General features: G+C 44.3%; 1 protein-coding gene and 1 non-coding gene across 7 annotated transcripts in view; one reads left to right on the top strand and one right to left on the bottom strand.

Moving 5' to 3' along the window:
* The window catches only part of SEC14L1 (SEC14 like lipid binding 1), a 93,191-nt gene that overhangs the window by 71,752 nt on the left and 171 nt on the right, over positions 1–21,268 (bottom strand). For all 6 annotated transcript variants that reach the window (XR_013536020.1, XM_035301882.3, XM_035301884.3 and 3 more), the window contains exons 2-3: positions 19,846–19,949; positions 18,937–19,029 (exon numbers count right to left, since the gene is read on the bottom strand). Coding sequence is in view for 5 of the 6 variants with exons in the window: in XM_035301882.3 (XP_035157773.1) it covers positions 18,937–18,999 (63 nt within the window). In the remaining variant the exon portion in view is untranslated. The remainder of the gene's footprint in view (positions 1–18,936; positions 19,030–19,845; positions 19,950–21,268) is intronic.
* On the top strand, positions 10,533–10,670 carry LOC118154172 (U4 spliceosomal RNA). The gene has a single exon (XR_004744067.1). It is a non-coding gene; the product is annotated as a U4 spliceosomal RNA (small nuclear RNA).

Here is a 21,268-nt window from a genome sequence, read left to right as displayed (position 1 = left end):
CTCACTCTGTCACGCAGGCTGGAGTGCAGTGGCACGATCTCAGCTCACTGTAACCTCCATCTCCCGGGTTCAAGTGATTTTCCTGCCTCAGCCTGCTAAGGAGCTGGCATTACAGGAGTGTGGCACCGTGCAAGGCTAATTTTTATATTTTTTTAGTAGAGACAGGGTTTTACCATGTTGGTCAGGCTGGTTTCGAACTCCTGACCTCACATGATCCGCCCACCTTGGCCTTCCAAAGTGCTGGGATTATGCACGTGAGCCACTGCGCCCAGACAAAGTTTTTCAAAAAATTGAGTTTAAATGACCAAATCGGCAGTGCCCCTCAAACCAGAATTGGTTCAGAGTGACTCCCAATGACATGTTTTAAAGCAAAGGCCACAACTGGCCCTGAGGGGAATTAGGAAAACTAAGTGCCTGAGCGCTGTGGGCTGATGGTCTCCAGGTGGGCACAGGTGCTCTGCCTGCTCGGGTCCCCGCCTCGAGTCAGCTCGGATTGCTGTTAGTATGTGAGGCAGCCAGGTCAGGGCACTCACTTGGTAACCAATTTCAATCTGCTTCCTCACTTGTAAAGTGAGATAAAAGAGCCTACCCACAAAGTAAGTGTGCGCAATAAATGAGATATTGCCGCACAAGCACTCTCTAAATGTTGTTCTTAGACCTTTCACATGTTCTTTTAAGTATTTTGTAAACTGTGGTTCACTGGCAGGATCTCTGGCTACCACTCAGGAGCCCAGGCTCCTCTCCAGGCCAAGCAATGTCATCTACACCCTGAGCTTGTCAAGGTCAAATAAAAATATAGAGATGAATCCCTACAACAGTTTCTTTTCCTACAAATTTGGGAAAAGAGAACTGCAATTTGAGACGTACAGGAAGACCAGAGTGCTCTTCAGTATGTTTGAAGAACAAACAGAAGGTTGGCGGTTTTATTAGAAAGAGAAATGTCCCTCATCTACGTGGCCCTGCTGCGAACTGCTCCTTTATCTTAAAGAAACTGGACAGCATAGAAGACTGGCTACCACATGTGGTACCTGTTTAGTGTCGACTCTCTGCAAGTGAATAGGCTCCGAAAGGTCTGAGAGGCTTTCTGAATGAACTTAAAAATACTGCTTGTTAAGAACAACTTTAGCTCTGGTAACTAACTTTCACAGCTAAAGTATAAAAGCAAAGGGGAGGGGAAAGAGGAGGAAAAGAAAGAAAAGCGGAGCAGAGAAGAGAGAAAAGAAAGGTAACACATTGTTTTGAAACCTTGTTGGTACTATAGTGAGGTTTTTGGGAGCTGGTAAATTCTGACTGACGAGCGAGTGACGGTGCTGAGAAAACCCAGTCTTAGAGTCACAGCAGTTCATTTCAGCAGCAAGGAGGTAACACTGGTCTTAAAGTTACAGCCGGTCACTTTGGCAGCTGGCCTTCAGGATAATCCTTGGGCAGACACTCTGTGCCCCAGTTTTTCTTCTCCCCTGGTCTCTCGACTCTAGTTTAGTTGGGTGTAACAAGGTAAGCCCAACTCATATCATCGATTTTCACAGACTGTATACTCACTGAGAGCAGAACCCAAGGGGCTCAGTTGCCATTGCAAGCTCCAGACCAAGCACAGTGGCAGGAGCTACGTCAATCCCCTCCAGGAAATAACAAGAGCCCAGGGGGCAGAAGCTGCTGGAGCATCATGTCCTATCAGCAGATGGCATATAGAACTCCTCTGACCCCCTGGTACATGGCCAATATTCTCAAACTAAATAGCCTTAAGCGTTTTAAAGTTAAAAACATGATATACTTTTATGTCAGGATACTAACATCACCTACAAAGCACTCTAAAATGTCCTTCATGAAAAGGAAAAGATGACCATGAGAATCCACAACCTATTTTATAACCTTTCTACCGTATGGTAATAATGCAGTCAAAACATACATCATGTAACTTGCATAGCTCTAAATTACACCCAGAAGAAACTGAAGACACTGTCATTCCTATTTTCCATTCTCACCGCAGACTTACCAGTCAACATCAACTTCATTTAAAGTGACTGTCAAATCAGTACTAATTTGATTCCTTGCACTGAAGGGTTGGCTGTATTTTAAAATACTTGAGCTGCAATGAGGAGCCAATGGGGCAAAGCTACCATCTGTGGCATTATGACTGAACCCCTTTAAATCAGAATCCCGCCCAGATGGACGGATTCGGCAGTGCCCGCGGAGCCTCAGCTGGCCTCAGACAGCCAGCCCCCTCCACCCAATGCATGCCAGGACCAGGTCCGATGTGGAGAGCCCCTCGTCCTGGGAAAGGCGGCTACCCCCTTGTAATACATGTTAGTGGGGAACCTGGCTCTAAACCATTCGTAGATGACCTGCTTCTGAGTGGAGATTTTATACACAGCAGAGCAGCTCCCTCGAGGTCATCTACTGAAAGTCAGTCCTCAACACAAGGGTTTAAAAAAAGAAAGAAAGAAAGAAAGGCCAGGCACGGTGGCTCACACCTATAATCCCAGCACTTTGGGAGGCCGTGGCCAGCGGATCACAAGGTCAAGAGATCAAGACCATCTGGCCAACACAGTGAAACCCTATCTCTACTAAAAATACAAAAATCAGCTGGGTGTGGTAGCACGCCGCTGTAGTCTCAGCTACTCCGGAGGCTGAGGCAGGAGAACTGCCTGAATCTGAGAGGCAGAGGCTGCAGCGAGCTGAGATCATGCCACTGCACTCTAGCCTGGCGACAGAGTGAGACTCTGTCTCAAAAACAAAACAAAATAAAACAACACTTGAGCCAACCAGGCACTCGTGTTAAACACAGATAGGATAATACAAGGATGTTTATTCCCTTCCCCTCCTTAACCTCTGGTTTTCAAAAAAAAAAATACAGAGATAGGATAATACAACGTTGTGTATTCCCCTCCCCTCCCTGATCTCGGGTTATTTTAAGGACCTGCCTGATTTGGACTCATGAAAGTAAAGCAAAATCTCCATGACAAAGAAATCTCATATGAAGCTTGAGTAATGTACAAACCCTCCTTTTAAAAGAGAAACGTTTCCTTGAAACTTTAATGCTGACCAGTTATTGCAGAACTCTGTTTATTGACCACTTATTTTAATTTTAATTTTCTTTTCTTTTTTCTTTTTTTTTTTTGAGACAGAATCTCGCACTATCACCCATGCTGGAATGTAGTGGCGCAATCTCAGCTCACTGTAACCTCTCGCCCCACTCACCTGGGGTCAAGTGATTCTTTCGCCTCTGCCTCCCATGTAGCTGGGATTACAGGCATGCGACACCAGGCCCAGCTAATTTTTGTATCTTTAGTAAAGACAGCATTTCACCATGTTGGCCAGGCTGGTCTCAAACTCCTGACCCCAGTGATCCGCCCACCTCAGCCGCCCAAAGTCTTGGGATTATAGGCATGAGCTACCTTGACTGGCCAGTTATTTTTATTATAACGTTACTTAAATAGGTGCAAGCAAACTAGTTACAAAAAGAAAAAAAAAAACAAGAAACCTCATATAATTATAAAATGTGAACAACGTATATTTATTGGAGAAAATGACAATTTGTTGAACACCAATTTCCCCTTCAAAATGAATATAGAAATGAACAGCAGGGCACAGCTCCTTTCAAACTGGACAGAAGCTGTTTTATGACTCACTGCTCCCATCATTCTATTTAAATCTTTATTTGTACAGTTCCCTGTCTGCAAAGTACGTATCCTGGGCTATAGCTGGCTCAAACACATCATTTACATATTAATTTCAACCCTATTCTTTTTGTGTTTACTGTCAACCATTAAAACAGTATTATTTGTTGTCCACAAAAATAAAAGCCAACCATGTGCTCATAGTGCTCAGCTGTAAACATGATATCCAGATGATCTCAATGCGTCTATGTAGTATTTCGATTATCAAAATAAAAGCACAAAGATAACCAATCCCTGTTAGAGAATTAAAGACATTCGTTAGAGAAATGGAGGTATACACATCTTTAAATAGATCTTTATACTTAAGATATCTGTTCTCCGTCAATAAATCTTGAATGTCAAATGCTTTACATGCCACAATTACTTAAGCCCTAGGCAAATAAGAATGTCCACAGGGCTATGAAAGGTTTTACTTCTCTTTGCTTTTCATGAGTTTAATTTTGTGTTTAAAGCAATCACATGATGCTGAAAGCATCCAACGGAAACTAAAATATGCCATGATTTTCAAAAGCCATTCCTAAATTTTTGGTCTAATAAACAGCAAATTGAGTATAAATCTCTCTCTGACAACAAAATAGCAGTGTGCATATTCCCCTTCAGATTCAGCTGGACTTGGCAGAGTGCGGTTTTACTTTCCAGAGTGTAAAAGATAAATTTGTGGACTTCAGAAAGGCATCTGGTGTTCTAGGGAATTGCAGCTGTCAGCTTTTAAAGATGCCATGTGTTTGCCCACACAAAAGAATGCAGTGAGCTATGGAAATATTACCTGGTTTCATGAACCAGAATAAAAACTCCAGAGTCAGCAGGCTGCCAATAGGAGTTTGTTTAATCCATCAGGAAAATATTGATCACTATTTATTAAGTATCTATTGTGCGGGTTGTACTTCATAGACCTTGAAGCACTCACAATTTAAATCACACTCTGAAGAACAAAGAAAAGAAAACCAGGAGTAATACTATATGACTTCAACACTTAACAGGGGGCAGGATCAACTGTCGAATTCTCTACCACCTCCCTTCCCTTACCACAGGAGTTCACTCTTCTGTTTAAGTGGGTCACCACTCAGCTCATCATTCCACATCAGCTTTTACACGCAATTCTTTCTTAAGAAATTAACAGTAATGGCAATGATGAGATGTGAATTAAAGCTGTATTTTCAACAGACGGAATAAAATAATGGTTGAATTCCTCAAGGAACTTGTTTTTTGGATCTGTCATCTGTCAAATATAAAAGACAAGAGGCCAGGTATGGTGACACATGCCTGGAATCCCAGCACTTTGGGAGGCCAAGGTGGGTGGATCACAGGGTCAGGAGTTTGAGACCAGCTTGGTCAATATGGTGAAACCCCATCTCTACTAAAAAATACCAAAATTAGCCAGGCATGGTGGCGCATGCCTGTAATCCCAGCTACTCGGGAGGCTGAGGCAGGAAAATTGCTTGAACCTGGGAGGCAGAGGTTGCAGTGAGCCGAGATTGCACCATTGCATTCCAGCCTAGTGATGGAGTGAGACTCCATCCCGCCCCCCCAAAAAATGGGGTTACAACGCTAACTTTTACTTTATGTATTTTACCACAACAAAAAATTTTAATGTACAGTACAAATCTGCTCTACCTGAAAATTAGCAAATGAAGTCACGCAAATGACAAGTTCAAAGAAGCACACGCTTGCTAACGTAACGTGAATATCCCTAAATAAACTCATGAACAGCAATTTGGAGAAGTACATAAAGCAAACAGTCTCCTTCTCCTTCTAGTTACGTTAAATCCTTCAATGAAAACATGATGTAATAAGAGCCTATTTACACAGCCTGTTGAAAAAAATCATTCCTTTGAAAAACTTTTAAATAAAAGTTATGGCCTGGCATGGTGGCTCACGCCTGTAATTCCAACACTTTGGGAGGCCGAGGCGGGCAGATCACGAGGTCAGGCATTTGAGACCAGCCTGACCAACATGTGAAACCCGGTCTTTACTAAAAATACAAAAATTAGCCAGGCATGGTGGCATGTGCCTGAAATCCCAACTACTCAGGAGGCTGAGGCAGGAGAATCGCTTGAATCCAGATAGTGCCACTGTACTTCAGCCTAGGAAACAGAGCGAGACTCTGCCTCAAAAAAACAAAGTTATAACAGAAACCACCCTCCTTTCTTCCTATTCCATGTACTGTAAAACGAAATGATGCACATCCACACCAGTGGTTCTCCAACCTGAACAGGCGTAAGAATCACCTGGAAGGCTTGCGAAGCCACAGACTGTGGGACCTACCTCCAGAAACTGACTCAGTGAAGAATCAGAATTTGGAGCTTTTAGAATTTACATTTTAAACCAACCTTGTGTGAAGAAAATTGAAATGAAGATAATAGGTGTTTGGAGAAGAGCTTTCTAAACATTAATCCTGCAACACACCAATGACCACTTAAATCAATTTACTTCTTAGAATATGTACCTTGTAGCTTTTAGTTCTGGCCTTGATTTTTAATACATACACAGGCATTAGAGTAGGAAAAAGAAAAGAAACACATATTTTGTGATTAGGCCTACCTCATGTTATAGAATAACTTATTCATTAAGAAAACAAGAATTATGTAATAACCAACCTCTTGGGTTTTAAATTTGGAGAACTCTTAAAAAGAAAATCAGATTACCATTCTACCAGAGTCAAGAATTTTACTTAAAATAAATTTATGTTCTGTAGGAGAACCAAAGAAATAGCATTTTTTATATACTTTGTATTCGTCACCACAGGAGAAAAGCAACTCAAAATGCTAAGTAATACGTATACCAGGACACGATTTTCAGACAACTAAAGGTATTAGTTCACTGAACTATTTCACTCACAAAACATGATTTTGCATCGAATTCTTTTAAACCATAAATAGTAAATACATCCGACAAAAAGAATATGTTTCCATGGGACTGTTTGTCAAAATTTTCATTATGTCCTGAGAGGAAAAAAAAAAAAAATCACTCACAGAGAAGATGTGACTCATTTACACTTTAATCTTTTTTTTTTGAGAGAGAGTCTTGCTCTGTTGCCCAGGCTGGAGTGCAGTGGTGTGATCCCGCTCACTGCAACCTCTGCCACTGGGTTCAAACAATTCTTGTGCCTCAACCTTCCCAGTAGCTAGGATTATAGGCACACAGCACCACGCCCAGATAATTTTTTGCATTTTTAGTAGAGATGGGGTTTCACCATGTTGGCAAGGCTGCTCTTGAACTCCTGACCTCAAGTGATCCTCTCATTCCAGCTTCTCAAAGTGCTGGGATTATAGATGTAAGCCCCTGTGCCCAGCCAAGAAGTCTATTTTTGAGGGCAAGATGATTTGATCATCACCCTGGGAACACCAGCAGTTGTAGGGAGGGTGACAGAGAGAGGCAGAGAGACCAGTGGAGTGTCAGGGCCCTACAGGGGCTACCAGCGCACAGAGAGCGCCCTCCACCAGGAGAAACTGCACGCAGCAGCTACTTGTCAGCTGGGTGAGGAAGGGGAAAGGTATTCCAGCCAAGCATGTGGTCAAAGCACCAAGGCCATGACAAAAATGGTATTCTTAGGAAACAGCAAGAAATTCAACATAATTAGACTGTGCAATGGATGTGAGGGCCTCGCCGTAGAGAGGAGGCTGCAGGGACACAAAGAAGGCCAGTGACAAAGGGTTCTTGGAGCCAAGCTCAAGCTGGGAACTTCATCTTAAAGGTGAGGTGCATGGGCTGGGCGCAGTGGCTCACGCCTGTAATCCCAGCTACTCAGGAGGCTGAGGCAGGAGAGAAGCGAAGGCTGCAGTGAGCTGAGATTGCACTGCTGCATTCCTGCCTGGGCAACAGAGCAAGATTCTGTCTCTAAAGAAATAAACAAAGATGAGGTGCAGCCACTTTATTATTTGAGGCTTGCAGGCAGCACAGTCAGGTTTACAACGTACTGATCTCTCTGGCAGCAGTCCCAAGGAAGAGCAGAAGGGTGAGGGGTGGACTCAGGGTCCAGAGGCTACTGTAGGGAGGAGTGGTCTAGGGCTGAGCCACCAAGGCTAGAGAAGGGCAAAGTGAGAGCCCATCCAGGAGACATCTCTGCCAGCTCCCATCTGGGCACCAGCAAGACTGAGGGGTGAGGAGGGAAGGCTGACAGGGAGGCCTGGGTTTCTGCTCTGAGGGTAAGGTACCTGCAGGGCCACACATCAAAAGCAGCAGCTCAGGGGAAAGGGAGAGCTTCGGAGTGGCATTTTATTGGTTTGGTTTTTACTGGGGTGGGTGGGTGAGTGTGGGTGCGTGTCTGTTTCTGTTGGGGTGTGCGTTTTTGGCGCAGGCAGGAGTATTTCAGAGGCATTAAATCTGCCTGGGACAGTGAGATGGAGCTGTCTAGCAGGCAGCTGGCTCAGAGTTTGGAAGCTCCTGGGGGGCATCTAGGCTGAGGATAAAGGTTTGATATCTTTATTAAGTGAAAGGTGAAGCCATAGGTTTAAATGAGGCTGCCCAGGAAGACAGTCAGATAGCTATGCCTAAAATAGCATTAGCTACTCAGTAAAACACCTATTATTGCCAGAAAATGCGAAGTATACAGCTAGGGGTCACCAAACAGCAAAACCAGAGGAAAGGAACAAACGGCCCATCTGCACCTTAATAAGGCAAGGAAGAATGAAAAAGTCCAGATCAGAAGGGGAGCCTGGACCCCTAAGAGGAAAAGAAGTAAGCAGGCAGCCATCTATTCAAATACACGTGACATTTACAATTGAACGCTCATCACTAACTCGGATACTCCTCTGACACACATGGCAGTACACATCGCTGAAAAACAGTACAGATTTCTGAATGGAAAATCGATCCAGTACATATAAAGATACATATGACAATTATTTTATATAGTGATACATAATTACAAAGAGACACTTCTCTTAAGAAAAAAAAAAAAGGTGGGGGGACCAGCAGAGTCCTCCCTCGTTACCTATAAGGGACTGGTTCCAGGATGTCCCTCCAATCCTCAAATCTGTAGATTTTCAAGTCCTTGATATAAAAATGGAGTAGCATTTTATATTTGACACACCCTCTCATGTACACAGACACACCTCTTAGATACATCTAGAGCCTTGCTCTGTCACACAGGCCAGTGGCAGGACCACAGCTCACTGTAGCCCCAAACTCGTAGGCTCAAGCCATCCTCCTGCTCAGTCTCCTGAGCAGCTGAGACTACAGGCATGCACCACCACACCCAGCTATTTTTTTTAGTTTTTCATAGAGATAGGGTCTCACTATGTTGCCCAAGCTAGTCTCAACCTACAGGCCTCAAGGGATTCTCCCGCCTTGGCCTCCCAAAGCACTGGCATTACAGACGTGAGCTACCACACCCAGCCCTCCCATATGCTTTAAATTCTCTCTAGATTATTCATAATACCAAATACAACGTAAATGTTATATAAACAGCTGTTACATGTGTTTTATTCATATATTTCATTATCGTATTACTTTCGTTGTTCTTCCTGAACATTTCAGATGAACGGTTGGTTTTATCTGTGGGTGCAGAATACGAGGGTGCAGAGGGCTGCTGTTCTCTTGACATCAAATTGTACCTTTCAAGAGAATTATGGTGCAGTTCATGCTCCTTGTTACAACATGCAAAATAATTCCACTAGAACTACACAAAAGTGTCTGCCTCACTAGCATACAGGTCAAAAGTCAAGAGAGATGAATTAATTATAACATCTGCCAACCAAAACCCTCTCTATAGTGAACTTCTCTGGGGAAGCTTCCCCAGGCAGCCCAAGAGCCCTATCCAGAGCTCTAACAAAAGAGACAACAGAAAAGAACAAGGACGGACTGACCAGCACAACCGGACACCTTGGACACGAACACCACCCGCCTCCTCAGCCCTCGGCCAAACTGCTACCAGGCACCTGCTTCGAGTAACACATAGAAACGCTGTCAATAAATTAATCCCTCTCACCTGCTTTCAGTACTAAATAGAAGGACTCATTCAGTGGGCTAAAAAGTAACTATAAAAATAAATAAATAAGGAGTAACCATTAAAAGAATGACCCAATTTAATTTGGGAAAAAAATATTTTGCATCTTATTTGCAACTCAAAATTACATAGAATAATCCTAGGAAGAAAGGGGGAGCGGCTGGTTTTAACCATTAGTTTCCATCTCTACCAGCAGATGTTTAAACAGAACTGCCAGCCAGGTGTGGTGGCTCACACTTGTAATCCCAGCACTTTGGGAGGCTGAGGCAGGTGGATCACTTGAGGTCAGGAGTTTGAGACTAGCCTGGCCAACAGGGTGAAACCCCGTCTGTATTAAAAATACAAAACTTAGCCAAGCATGCTGGTGCTAGCCTGTAGTCCCAGCTACTGGGAGGCTAAGACAGGAGAATCAATGGAACCAGAGAGGCGGAAGCTGTAGTGAGCCAAGATTGCGCTACTGCACTCCAGCCTGGGCGAAAAAAAGTGAAACTCTGCCTCAAAAAATAATAATTATAATTTAAAAATAAACAGAACTGCTAAAGGGTGGCTAAATGGATTGCATTTAGGTCTGCACCTTCTCCTTGTGCCCATTTGCTGTAAGGAACAATGAAATCAGCAAAGGTTAAGGTAACTGAACAGGACAAATGACCCAGTTTCTCTAACAAATCAATGGCATGAAAGGAAACAAAAGAAGAGGAAGAGTGTTAGAGAACAAAGGAGACCTGGGAGACATAATAACCAAATACAAATAGCTTTATTTGAAGCAGGACCCAAGCAGCTTATGAAAGACATTTTTCAGACCAGTGAGAAGATATGAACATGCACTCTGGATTAGAGGATATCAGGAATTATTAATATTCTGTTAAGTGTGACAGTAACACGGTGATTGTGTTTAAAGAGGAAACAGGCTCTTTGCACAGTGGCACTATCACAGCCAATGAGGTTTACCTGAGGCATGATGATTGCTAAATAAATATTTCCCAATGCCACGTGCAATAGAGTTGGCATTGGTCATTTCTTTCTTTTTTTTTTTTTTTTTTTTGAGACAAAGTCTTGCTCTGTCACCCATGCTGGAGCACAGCAGCACGCAATCTCAGCTCACTGCAACCTTCCCCCTTTCTGGGTTCAAGAAATTCTCCTGCCTCAGCCTCCCAAGTAGCTGGGATTACAGGTGCCTGCCACCACGCCCGGCTAATTTTTGTATTTTTAGTAGAGATAGGTTTCACCATGCTGGCCAGGGTGGTCTCAAACTCCTGACCTCAAGTGATCCACCGCCTCAGCCTCCCAAAGTACTGGGATTATAGGCGTGAGTCACTGTGCCCAGCCAGCACTGGCCATTTCTGACAGTCTCTATGGCGACTGAATATCTTGCTTTTAAAAAAAGAAGTCCACCTTAGTAATCTTAAGCAAGAAGAATATAATTTTACATTTAAAAAAATAAAAATTAGCTGGCATGGTGGTGTGAGCCTGTAGTCCTAGCTACTCAGCAGGCTGAGGCAGGACTCTTTGGGCCCAGGAGTTCAGGGCTGCAGTGAACTATAAGCGTGCCACTGCACTCCAGCCTAGGAGACAAAGCAAGAACTTGTCTCAAAAAAATAAAAATAATAAAAGCAAAAGCTTAGAGATGGATGCTGAAGTATTTGTCAACAAATTAACAAAATACCTGAAATCTGCTTTAATACACCAGGAAAGAAAAAAGTAGGGAGAACTGATAAAAATATTGGCAAGATTTCTTTTCTTTTCTTTCTTTTTTTTTTTTTTTTTAAAGAAACAAGGTCTCACCATGTTGCCCAGGTTGGTCTCAAACTCCTGGCCTCAAGCCATCCTCCTACCTTGGCCTCCCAAAGTGCTGGGATGACATGAATGAGCCACTGTGCCAGACCCAGTAAGATGCTGATAACACTGAAAGTAGGTGATGAGTAAATGGCATTTATTAGGATTCTCTCTAATTGTGTATGCTTGAACTTTTCCATAATACAAAGTTTTGGGGTTGCTTGTTTTTACAAAACTAGGTGAATCAGAGAGCCAAGAAGCTGAATCTGATCCCATTTTATTTCTCCTTGAAATATTTTCCTATGGCACCACAGTGCCTTCACTCTAGCACATTAAAAACACTTGGATACAGCTCAGGAAAAGCACCGGAAAAAAATCAATTGGAATGCATATGCTGAGGGAGGAAGTACAAGGGAAAAGGTCTGGCTCTGTACAAACTAGCATGTAAGGAAAGCTCACGCTAACTGTCCATTTTCAAAACCAAGGAAATCTAATTACACCCGGCTTTGATTAACTGCCATAGAACTCACATGATGGCATTCACAACTTTACAAATGAGAACAGCACTCTCTCCCACTAATTGACCAGGTCCCTTTAAATATCATCAGAGAAACTGGAACATTTCCCTCCATGTCCAGACTCGAACAAAGTTGGGTTTTAAGTCAGCTACCCGCAAAAGTAGACTGCTTATTCATTTGGGTAAAAACAAATTCTACCGCACATTAGGCTGCTGGAAGATCTAATACCTTGATTAATGAAAAAGATGTATTTTAATATCACACCTAACCATCAGAAACTAAAAAACCAGAATCAGAAATACAAAAAGGTCCAAGGAATGAAATCTAGGATGAGAGAAAGATGTGCTCTGAGCCGATGAACGATGGACTGAAAATATTTCCTAATCACGAAAACAATGCTGAAAATCTGATGTGCACAGGATCTCAGTCAGAGGAAGAAACAAAGTTAGAGAAAAGGGGACAGGCGGCTCAGAGAATATTCAGGCAAGGGACGGGTGGGTGGATGGACGCTTTCTGATGGCGGCTAGCTCCCACAAGGACGGAGGAAGGGCAAAGCAGGACCTGTGCTCCTGCCCAACCAACCAGAGGAGCAATATGGGCGCAGCTGCACCTCAGAAAGTATTCTCCCTCAGCGATGTCGGACTCCAGGAAGGCCCGCCCCCACTTAGGAAGAGCAGGATCTTCTCACCCTGAAGTAAGGTACATGAGTCTTGAGTCCATCCTGGGATCCCTCACATCTCCCTGTTTTGTATATGAAATTGGAACGGATGAAATAGTTTAATATAAATGCCTATTTGGATCCAACAGAGACACATTCATAGTGACTTACTGACATATAAACTGGTTCAGTTTCCCTGGAATTTGGAGGTGGGGAAGGGCAGGGTATCTGGAAGGGAGAGGGGGAGGCTGTGGTGCCACCAGGTCCCCCTTGCTCCTATCATTCCTGCTGTCTGTTTCACTCCAGCATTCCTCACAGCAGTGTTACACTAGTCACCGGCCTCGTAGGTTACAGAGCTGGTCTGTGGCAGGCACGGGTTGGTACCTGGCCTCAAAGCAAATCTTTCTCTTCCTTCCTCTAGTCTTAGTGGGAAGACACGAGACACCTGAGAGGAAGGGGGAAAAAAACCCAAATGCCAGAGTACAAAACAAAATAAAGCAAAGGGATCAGGAGAGCGAAACAAATTCTGCTGCACTGGGGCCATTTAATCAACTACAGTTACTTCAAGTGCACTGCCTGCGGGTCAGCCCTGCTCCACGAGGAAGGGTGTTCAAAAACAAAAACAAAACCTATACACTGGTAAACAGGTTTCTGGTTATTCAGGCTGGAAAAGCACACCACTTAAACTGCCATGACAGTGTTTGCCAACAAGGTTTTGCAAAATTTATGAAAATATTTTTTAAAAAACACAAATTAGCCAACTTTATCACAAAAGGGCTTTGTTTCCAGGTGAGGCACTGGTTAATTGAAAGATCACAGTGTGTTACTTCTGTTCTACGTAGAAAACACAAATCCCTTGTCTGAAAACAGGATCAGAGATGCATTTTATTTACTTATGTATTTCTGAGACAGGGTCTTGCTCTGCAACCCAGGCTGGAGTACAGTGTGGTGTGATCATAGCTCACAGCAGTCGTGAACTCCTGGGCTCAAAGGATCCTCTCTCTTCAGCCTCCTGAGTAGCTGGGACTACAGGCACACACCACCACAACAGGGTTATTTATTAATTTATTTTTTTGTAGAGACAGGAGCTTGCTATGTTGCCCAAGTTGGTCTCAAACTCCTAACCTGAAGAAATCCTCCCACCTCACTCTCCCACGTTCCCAAGTAACTGCACTACAGACAGGCACCATCATGCCCTAGAGATACATTTTAGATGTGAATTTCCACCATTCCCCAGGTCCTCATCCTCTCGGCAGTGTGAACAAGTCACACACATCTATCTGCATGCCCACAGACTATGCACTGGCACTTGGGAAAACAAGAGAAATAAGTCAAGGTCACCGCCCTGGAAGGACACACAGTTGGAGAGCAACACTCAAGAGCCTTTGTGAATAAAGAAAACTCCCGTTCAGTGTAGTACCAACTACAATGTCAAGAATGTGTCCCGGGGAAGGGAGAGAAACATGAATGGCATCTTCAGAGGCATCAGGGAGCGGGAAGGACAAGATGTGTTAGATCCGGAGAGACAGATGGGGAAAGGCAAGCATCTGAGACAAAGAAGTATGAAAAGAAAAAAGAAAAGAGGGGCAGGAAATGGCACTGTGTGTTCCAGGCCAGCGGGAACAGGAAAGAAACAAACGTTAAAGTTCAGGCTGGGAAGTGTGCATGATTATGAAGTAAGGTTAAACAGGCCAGGCAGGACACAGCCATAAAGGGCCTTGCCGGAAAAAGCACAGAAGCTGTGATGTGCAAGGACAGGTAACAGTAAACCCTTCAACACAGGACAGACACAATGGAAAGTATGTGGCAGGGGAACACAGAGTGACCTAGTGTGCAAAGGAACGAGGGACCCCGGTCTTTCCCTGCAGAGAGAGGGAAGGTGCTGGGACAGACAGGGACAGGACCATGTGCCTTGATTCCTGAGGGCACAGTCTAAAGGGTGTGTCCGCTGAAGGGACAGGGACACTGAAGGGGTTCCCAGAGAACACCAGCACTCCTGGAGCACAGTAAAAATGGGACGAGGAAAAGGAAAGGAGAGAGCAAAGAATGAGGTGGCCACATCTGCTGTGTAATGGAAAGCCTAGACAGAAACGGCACGATAGTGGAGCCTCCTCTATCGTGTGTGCCCGCCAGTCACAATGAGGGCAGCTGTCCTCAGCAGAAGAAAGACTAGAGTCCAAGTCATCGTCTGGCCTGCAGCCATCACCACAGAAATCGGGTCCAGAAGGTGGCCTCTCCAGCTCTTCCCTCTCTCACACAACTCTCCTTAAGGGCTCCAGACCTTGACCTCTCCCAGGCTGCCTTCCTGCACTAGGTGGCCTCCCACCTCTTTCATTTTCCCTTTGAAGCCTTTATTAGGGAGTCATTAACATGGGGAGAGAGTGATCTGCACTTGAAAATATTTAACTTTTAAAGCTTGTGCTTTATGTTAGAAATTTCAAAAAGAAACACTTCGACTCAAACACCCTAGAATCTGTGGGACCTTATCACTATGCCCCCGGGAAACTGTAAATCATTTAAGGCACAATCAGAGTGTCCTTACTGACCCATTTCTCTCCCCAAAAGCCAGGAAGACAGCCCTTTTTGTTAAAATGGATCAAAGTGTACACCTGACGTGACCATTTCACTATATGTAAATTAAAACTCAATTAAAAAAAATCAGTCCCCCACATCTTTGTCAAAACACAGGACGTTTGCAACCACCGCCCCAGAAGATTCCCTGGTGCACCTTCCCTGTCAGGGGAAGGGAAGATCCTTTCATTTGTGTGTGGGCAAAAAGTTCTGTCTTTCTCTTTCATGAAATGTTTCAGGTACACATCCCTGGGTGGGAGAAGAAACACAGTATGAGGGAAGAACACTCAACTCAAGAATCAGATCGCTGCACTACCTGTGTCAGTTTCACCACCTCAGTCTCAGATTCCTTGCCCTCTGAGGGAGGGTTGAGCGAGGTGGTTTCTCCAACTCAAAGCTCTGACATTCTGTTTCTAGGCTGGTAGCTAACAAAAGAACACACCGCAAATGCCTAATGAAAAACCACCACTCAATTTTTGCTTATATAAATACCACTCAAGTGAGTTAATGAGAACTTCAACATGATTTTTTAATGGTACTGACCTCAAAACAAATGGTAAATTTTCATTAAATCAAGTGAAATGCAATTAACACATTTGACCCAACTGTGTACCTACTTATACTAGGCACTTTTTACCTAAACAATTTTCTGGCAATACAAACAAGGACACTAAGTTGAAAGAGTGGCGCTTCTCCCAATCTCTCTTCACAGGACTCACAGAAACCAGGACTCGGACCCACCTCCCTCGACTGTGTGCCGGGCACCTGCCCGCCACCTGCCGGCCACTCCTGACACCATCCTGTGTTCCACTGAGGCACATTTGCTTGCTGACATGCTCACAAATTCATCAGCTACAGTTCTGTTCTCACCTTAACTGTAAATATACCTTTTTCCTCACTCTGAATGATGAACTGTAAAGGGCATTTTCAGGTTAACTCATTATACTACTGGTTTTCCTCAGTAAGAAAAAATAAAGCAAATATTGAGGATTTTACACTATACAATTACAGTAAGAAATGGGGGCAAAGGACACCACACAAAAATCACTCTACTTTTGGAAGGAAAAAGGTAACATATTTCATTTTCAGATTTAAAAATGTTTTCTTTATACTACAGGGTGGCAAAATATACATGTATGTGTGTGCATCTGTGTGTATATTTTCTTTTCTAACAATTCAAAAGAAAATTTCCTGAAGCTGGCGAAGCAAAAAAAAAAAAACAACTTTCTAGCTAGTAAGTTTTAAATCATAAAAAAGAAAAATAAAAGAGAAGAGAGAAAGAAACAGAAGGGAAATTAACCACTATCTCAATAGTTTTAAAATGGTTTAATTGTAAAAACTTGGTGGCAACTCAGAATTTGAATTTCAAGTTCTTCTGAAAAGTCCTGCAGAAACTGGCAAGGCAAACGTCACAATTTTGAAAATAATGAAGAGAAATAAGGAAGTCTGAACGTTAAACAATCCAAGCACCCCTTTATTAATCTAACATTTGGCAAAGAAACCAGCCTTTTACCTCAAACTATCAGGGTTGCATTAAGCTTTTTAAGTCACACTCAGTGTTCTGGAAAACATCCACCCCCCTCACCCTCTGCCCTGTCTCCACCTGGGCCCCGTGGGCAGCCACTCTGCTTCCCCAGCACTGCCCAGGCCCACCACCCCCACCACCTTCTCCCCAGCCCCACCAGCCCAGCTCACTCAACAAGGGTCAGGCCTCCCACCCAAGGCAGACAATCCACAGGCTAGCCAATATCCTCAAACCCAGGGCCAGGGCAGCGGTGAGGTGGGAATGAACGAGATCAAGCTTCTCGAAAGGAAATGTGACAGGAATTGGTCACCGAGAAACTGAAAGAATGCAACAAGAAATGCCACAGAGTTGAAGGGGAGCCAGACGGCAAGTCCTTGGGGTGAAGCCACAGGGAAGGGAAACCAGGAGTGAGTAAAGCAGCCAGCTGGTGTGGGGGAGAAGGCTCCAGCACATGGAGCCAGGCACTGACCCACCAGGCAAAATCCTAGAGAAAGCTGTGGCTGAGGCCCCCAGAGCAGCCAGAACCTCCCTCCACCACCAGGCTCTGGAGTTCAGCCCACCCCGGCTCAAATTCCCAGATTCCTGTGCAATTCCTATCACACTGTACATGTTCCCACTCACGAAATTCCTTCACAAGCTGGCTGGAGCGGGTCTTTGCCCCATACAACCAAAAACCAAAACAGCACAGATAACATACGATGGCAAACATGGTAAGTCAACAACATAACATACTGACAGCCCTAGTTACACATATTTCTTTTTTTCTTTTTTTTTAAACAGCCATAACAGGGAATGAACCTAGTTACACATATTTAAAAGAAATACAGAACTTCTTACCCACACACAAACCAAAACCTCACACCTGACAGAGAAGGCACACCAGGTGACCTTTGGGGGGATGGATGCAAATGTCCTGCGTTTTGAGAAAGGTGTGGGGGATTCTTTCATTAAAAGTGATCAAACTGTACACCTGACATGTGACCATTTCACTGTACTTCAATTATAAAAATGGGATCAGGTGCAGTGGCTCAAATCTGTAATCCCAGCACTTTGGGAGGCCGAGGCGGGTGGATCACGAGATCAAGAGATCGAGACCATCCTGGTCAACAAGGTGAAACCCCGTCTCTACTAAAAATACAAAAAATTAGCTGGGCATGGTGGCGTGCGCCTGTAGTCCCAGCTACTAGGGAGGCTGAGGCAGGAGAATTGCTTGAACCCAGGAGGCGGAGGTTGCACTCCAGTCTGGGTAACAACAGCGAAACTCCATCTCAAAAAAAAAAAGAAAGACAACTTTTTGTTTTTCAAAACTATTGATCTAGATAAATCCCACAAACATAAGCTGACCAGAAGCAGCCAGCTGCTAGAACACTTGCATTTCTATTTAAGGAAAGAACAGAAACAGGTAACAGTCCCCTGTGTGTTCTGAGTCAAAGAGTGGCTCACTTGAATGAGGGTGGACTTCTTCCTGGGCTGCTTATGCTCCAGCTCCTGACCGTGGTGCCAGTATTCCAGGTGTGTCCAGTCTGACAAACGTGTTTTCAGCAGGTATATGCTCATGAAAGACACATTCTCCTGTCTGTATTCTATTTTCTGGTATGTATATCTTAATAATAACACAAAAGAGAAGGAATACCCTACATTTCCAGTTAAAAATGACTGGAAAAGGTTTGCTTTTCATCTAGCAAAATGCTTATTTTCAGCCAAATTCTTCAGGTAAATAACAAAGAAAATTAAGACTTTACCCCATGTGTGAAATTCTAACTCAACTGATGGATTTGATACTGGGGGAAAAACTCATTCAACAGAGTCATTTGAATCATGTAAGTAAAACTCCAACCCACTGTGCTCAGTTCCAACAGTACCTAAAGTAAAGTCACCCACAAGCAGAGCACTCCTTCCACATGAGCAGCAGAGACCACACGCCACGTCCCTTTGCTACTCTAACAAAGGAAAAAACAGAGCATAATCCCGAGGAAGAAATGCTGAGTGGGAATCCCACTCCCATGTGTTCAAAGGGAGGATTAACTCCAATTTACACATTACCCTGAGGTGCATTTTTCTTAATTCGCAGATTTTTATTTTCGGAGGCTTATGTTTTAAAAACCATTTTACAGACTCTAGACACAGTTCATAAGCATAAAAAGAGAATAAGTAAAAGTGATGCCATGGAGACAAACCGTAAATGTTAAATTTATAGATCATCAAATTCTAACACTGTTCTTTAAAAATAAGAAGCCAAAGAATAAACTGAAATGTCAAGTACTTACAGCCATAATTAATTCAAAGGGGTATTTGTACACCCTCACTGGTGACTGGTATTTTTGCACCATGATTGTAATGTAATAGCAATCCTCTCACACCTGCAAAACATAAATATATGTGATAAATAACCACAATACGGAAACAAATTATTAATAAGTCTGCACCAACACATCATACCAGATTCTAACGACAGAAAGAGACAATAGGTCATAATTCTATGCACACAAAAATGAAAAGATGATATTTAAATACACAAGGGCAAAGGGAGGTAATCAGACAATAAAAACTGGACAAAGCCCCAATGCAATGAGAGAAACAGTACTGGTGTGAGAGGGACTCCAGTCCCCTCATGGGAATTGCTGGGCCTCTGCATTCATTACATGACCTGACCTGAGTTCTTTCCGGCAATGAACTGTTACGATTCTGTTATTCTAATAACCAATATAATTAGTGCTCAAATCATTGTCTCTTGAACTTCTATTAGAAGCCAAATAAAAATGATCTCACGTTAAGCTATTAGCTCTGGGGAAACAAAAGCGGAAAAATATACTACTGTATCTCAAATTATGGACTACTCCTCAAAAGCTAGCTTCAAAGGAAACATGTCAATTCCTATTTCCTAACTGTGTACACTACAGCTTCGGAGACCTGTCTTCAAGCGGCAGAGGTGCCGGATATTCTGGCTTAAGAGGCTCCACTGAGATCTCCAGCCTCAAACAGCTGCTATCTGTAAGTCATCGGTTAAATGTTCACACCTAATTCACACTCAAGGAGCCCCCGCTTAGGTGTGCATAAATAATCATTCTCTAGCGGCCAGCCTACAAAGATTGCTCTGAAAACACACTTGGACTTGCCAGTCCTCTGGGACTGTCCTCCCCTACTTAAAAGTGAGAAAAAAAATCAAATGAGCCTACCTGTCTTGCCGAGGATAATCATTAAGAATGATATTTTATGCTGAACATGGCGAGAGGATATACAAACGTACAAACTGAATATCCTCAAGGTGCCCAAAGTCTAGCTGTTAAAAAAAAAAAAAAAGACAAATTACCAAGATATATTTTATTTCAGAAACTTCCAAGATTCCGATCTTTTTTTTTTTTTTTTTTTTTTTTGAGACAGGGTCTTTCTCTGATGTCCAAGCTGGAGCACAGTGGCACAATCTCTGCTCACTGCAGCCTCTACCTCCTGGGCTCAAACGATCCTCCAGCCTCAGCCTCCCAAGTAGCTGGGACCACAGGCACGCACCACCATGCATATTCTTTGTAGAGGGTTTTCCCGTGTTGCCCAGGCTGCTCTCAAGGGATCTGCCCATTTCAGCCTCCCAAAGTGCTGGGATTATAGTCATGAGCCACTGTGCCACATCTAAAATTTCTGTCTAGGTTTGGAACTTTGGTATGTCTGGCATACCTCTCAGGAGCAGGTCATGGTGGAAAACACCACCATTTGACAGTGTGAAAACGGCTACAGAATAACTCTGGGTGGCCTCGAGTGAGCCATTTGACTTCCCTGGGACTCAGTTTCATCTGTAAAATAAAGTTTTCCGGGAGATGATCTTGAAAGACTTTCACCTCTAAACTCGTGAGAATAAGAGCCAAACTCCCATGTTCTCCAAACCCAACTTGAAGCTTTCTAATATTAATCTTGATTATGGGACTGACACAGTCCCTGATGTGCTGGAACATTGTTCCATTTACTTTTGCAAACCTTAGAGTGCTCATTTAAGAAACTGTAAGATCCATTCAGGATTCCACCGCCTGGCAGAACCCAAAGTGGCTACACTCACTGAAGAACCTGCTAATTCACGTGCTTGTGAACTCCAGCCAGGTCCCAGTTGCCAATGCTCTGGTTCAGATAAACGCCCTACGCGGGCATCCGGAGAACGACCAAGTGGCATTCAGGACCCTGGCCGCTTCTACTGCATGACAATCGCTGTTTAAACAGGAGCCAAAGGCCAGACCCACTGAACGCATCCCGAGCAGGCTCGAGCCGCGGCCCGCGCCCGGGGCCGGCAGCTCAGTAGAGGTCCCGCGTGGCTGCTCCCCACGGGGCCCCCAGCCTCGGCCGACGGGAGAGCGGGGCGGGCACTGGCTCCGGACCCGAAACTCCGCTTCCAGCGGCTCCTGGGAGCTGGGAGCCTGGCGGGGTGGGGATGGGGATGGGGGTGGGAGTGGGGGTGGGGGCGGGGGTGGGGGTGAGGATGGGGGCGGGGGCGGCGAGGGGCTAACAGTGGGGCGGGGAGCGAGCAGGGGGGCGGCCCGTTCCGGGCGCCCGGCCGAGGGCAGCCGGGGCCGGGGAGGGACGGGCGCAGCCGGCGGGCGGCCGGGAGTTCCGGGGGGC

The sequence above is a fragment of the Callithrix jacchus genome, chromosome 5 (genome assembly GCF_049354715.1).
Source record: "Callithrix jacchus isolate 240 chromosome 5, calJac240_pri, whole genome shotgun sequence".
Taxonomy (NCBI): domain Eukaryota; kingdom Metazoa; phylum Chordata; class Mammalia; order Primates; family Cebidae; genus Callithrix; species Callithrix jacchus.
The sequence above is the reverse complement of the archived record's forward strand: the minus strand, read 5'-3'. Positions and strand labels throughout refer to the sequence as shown.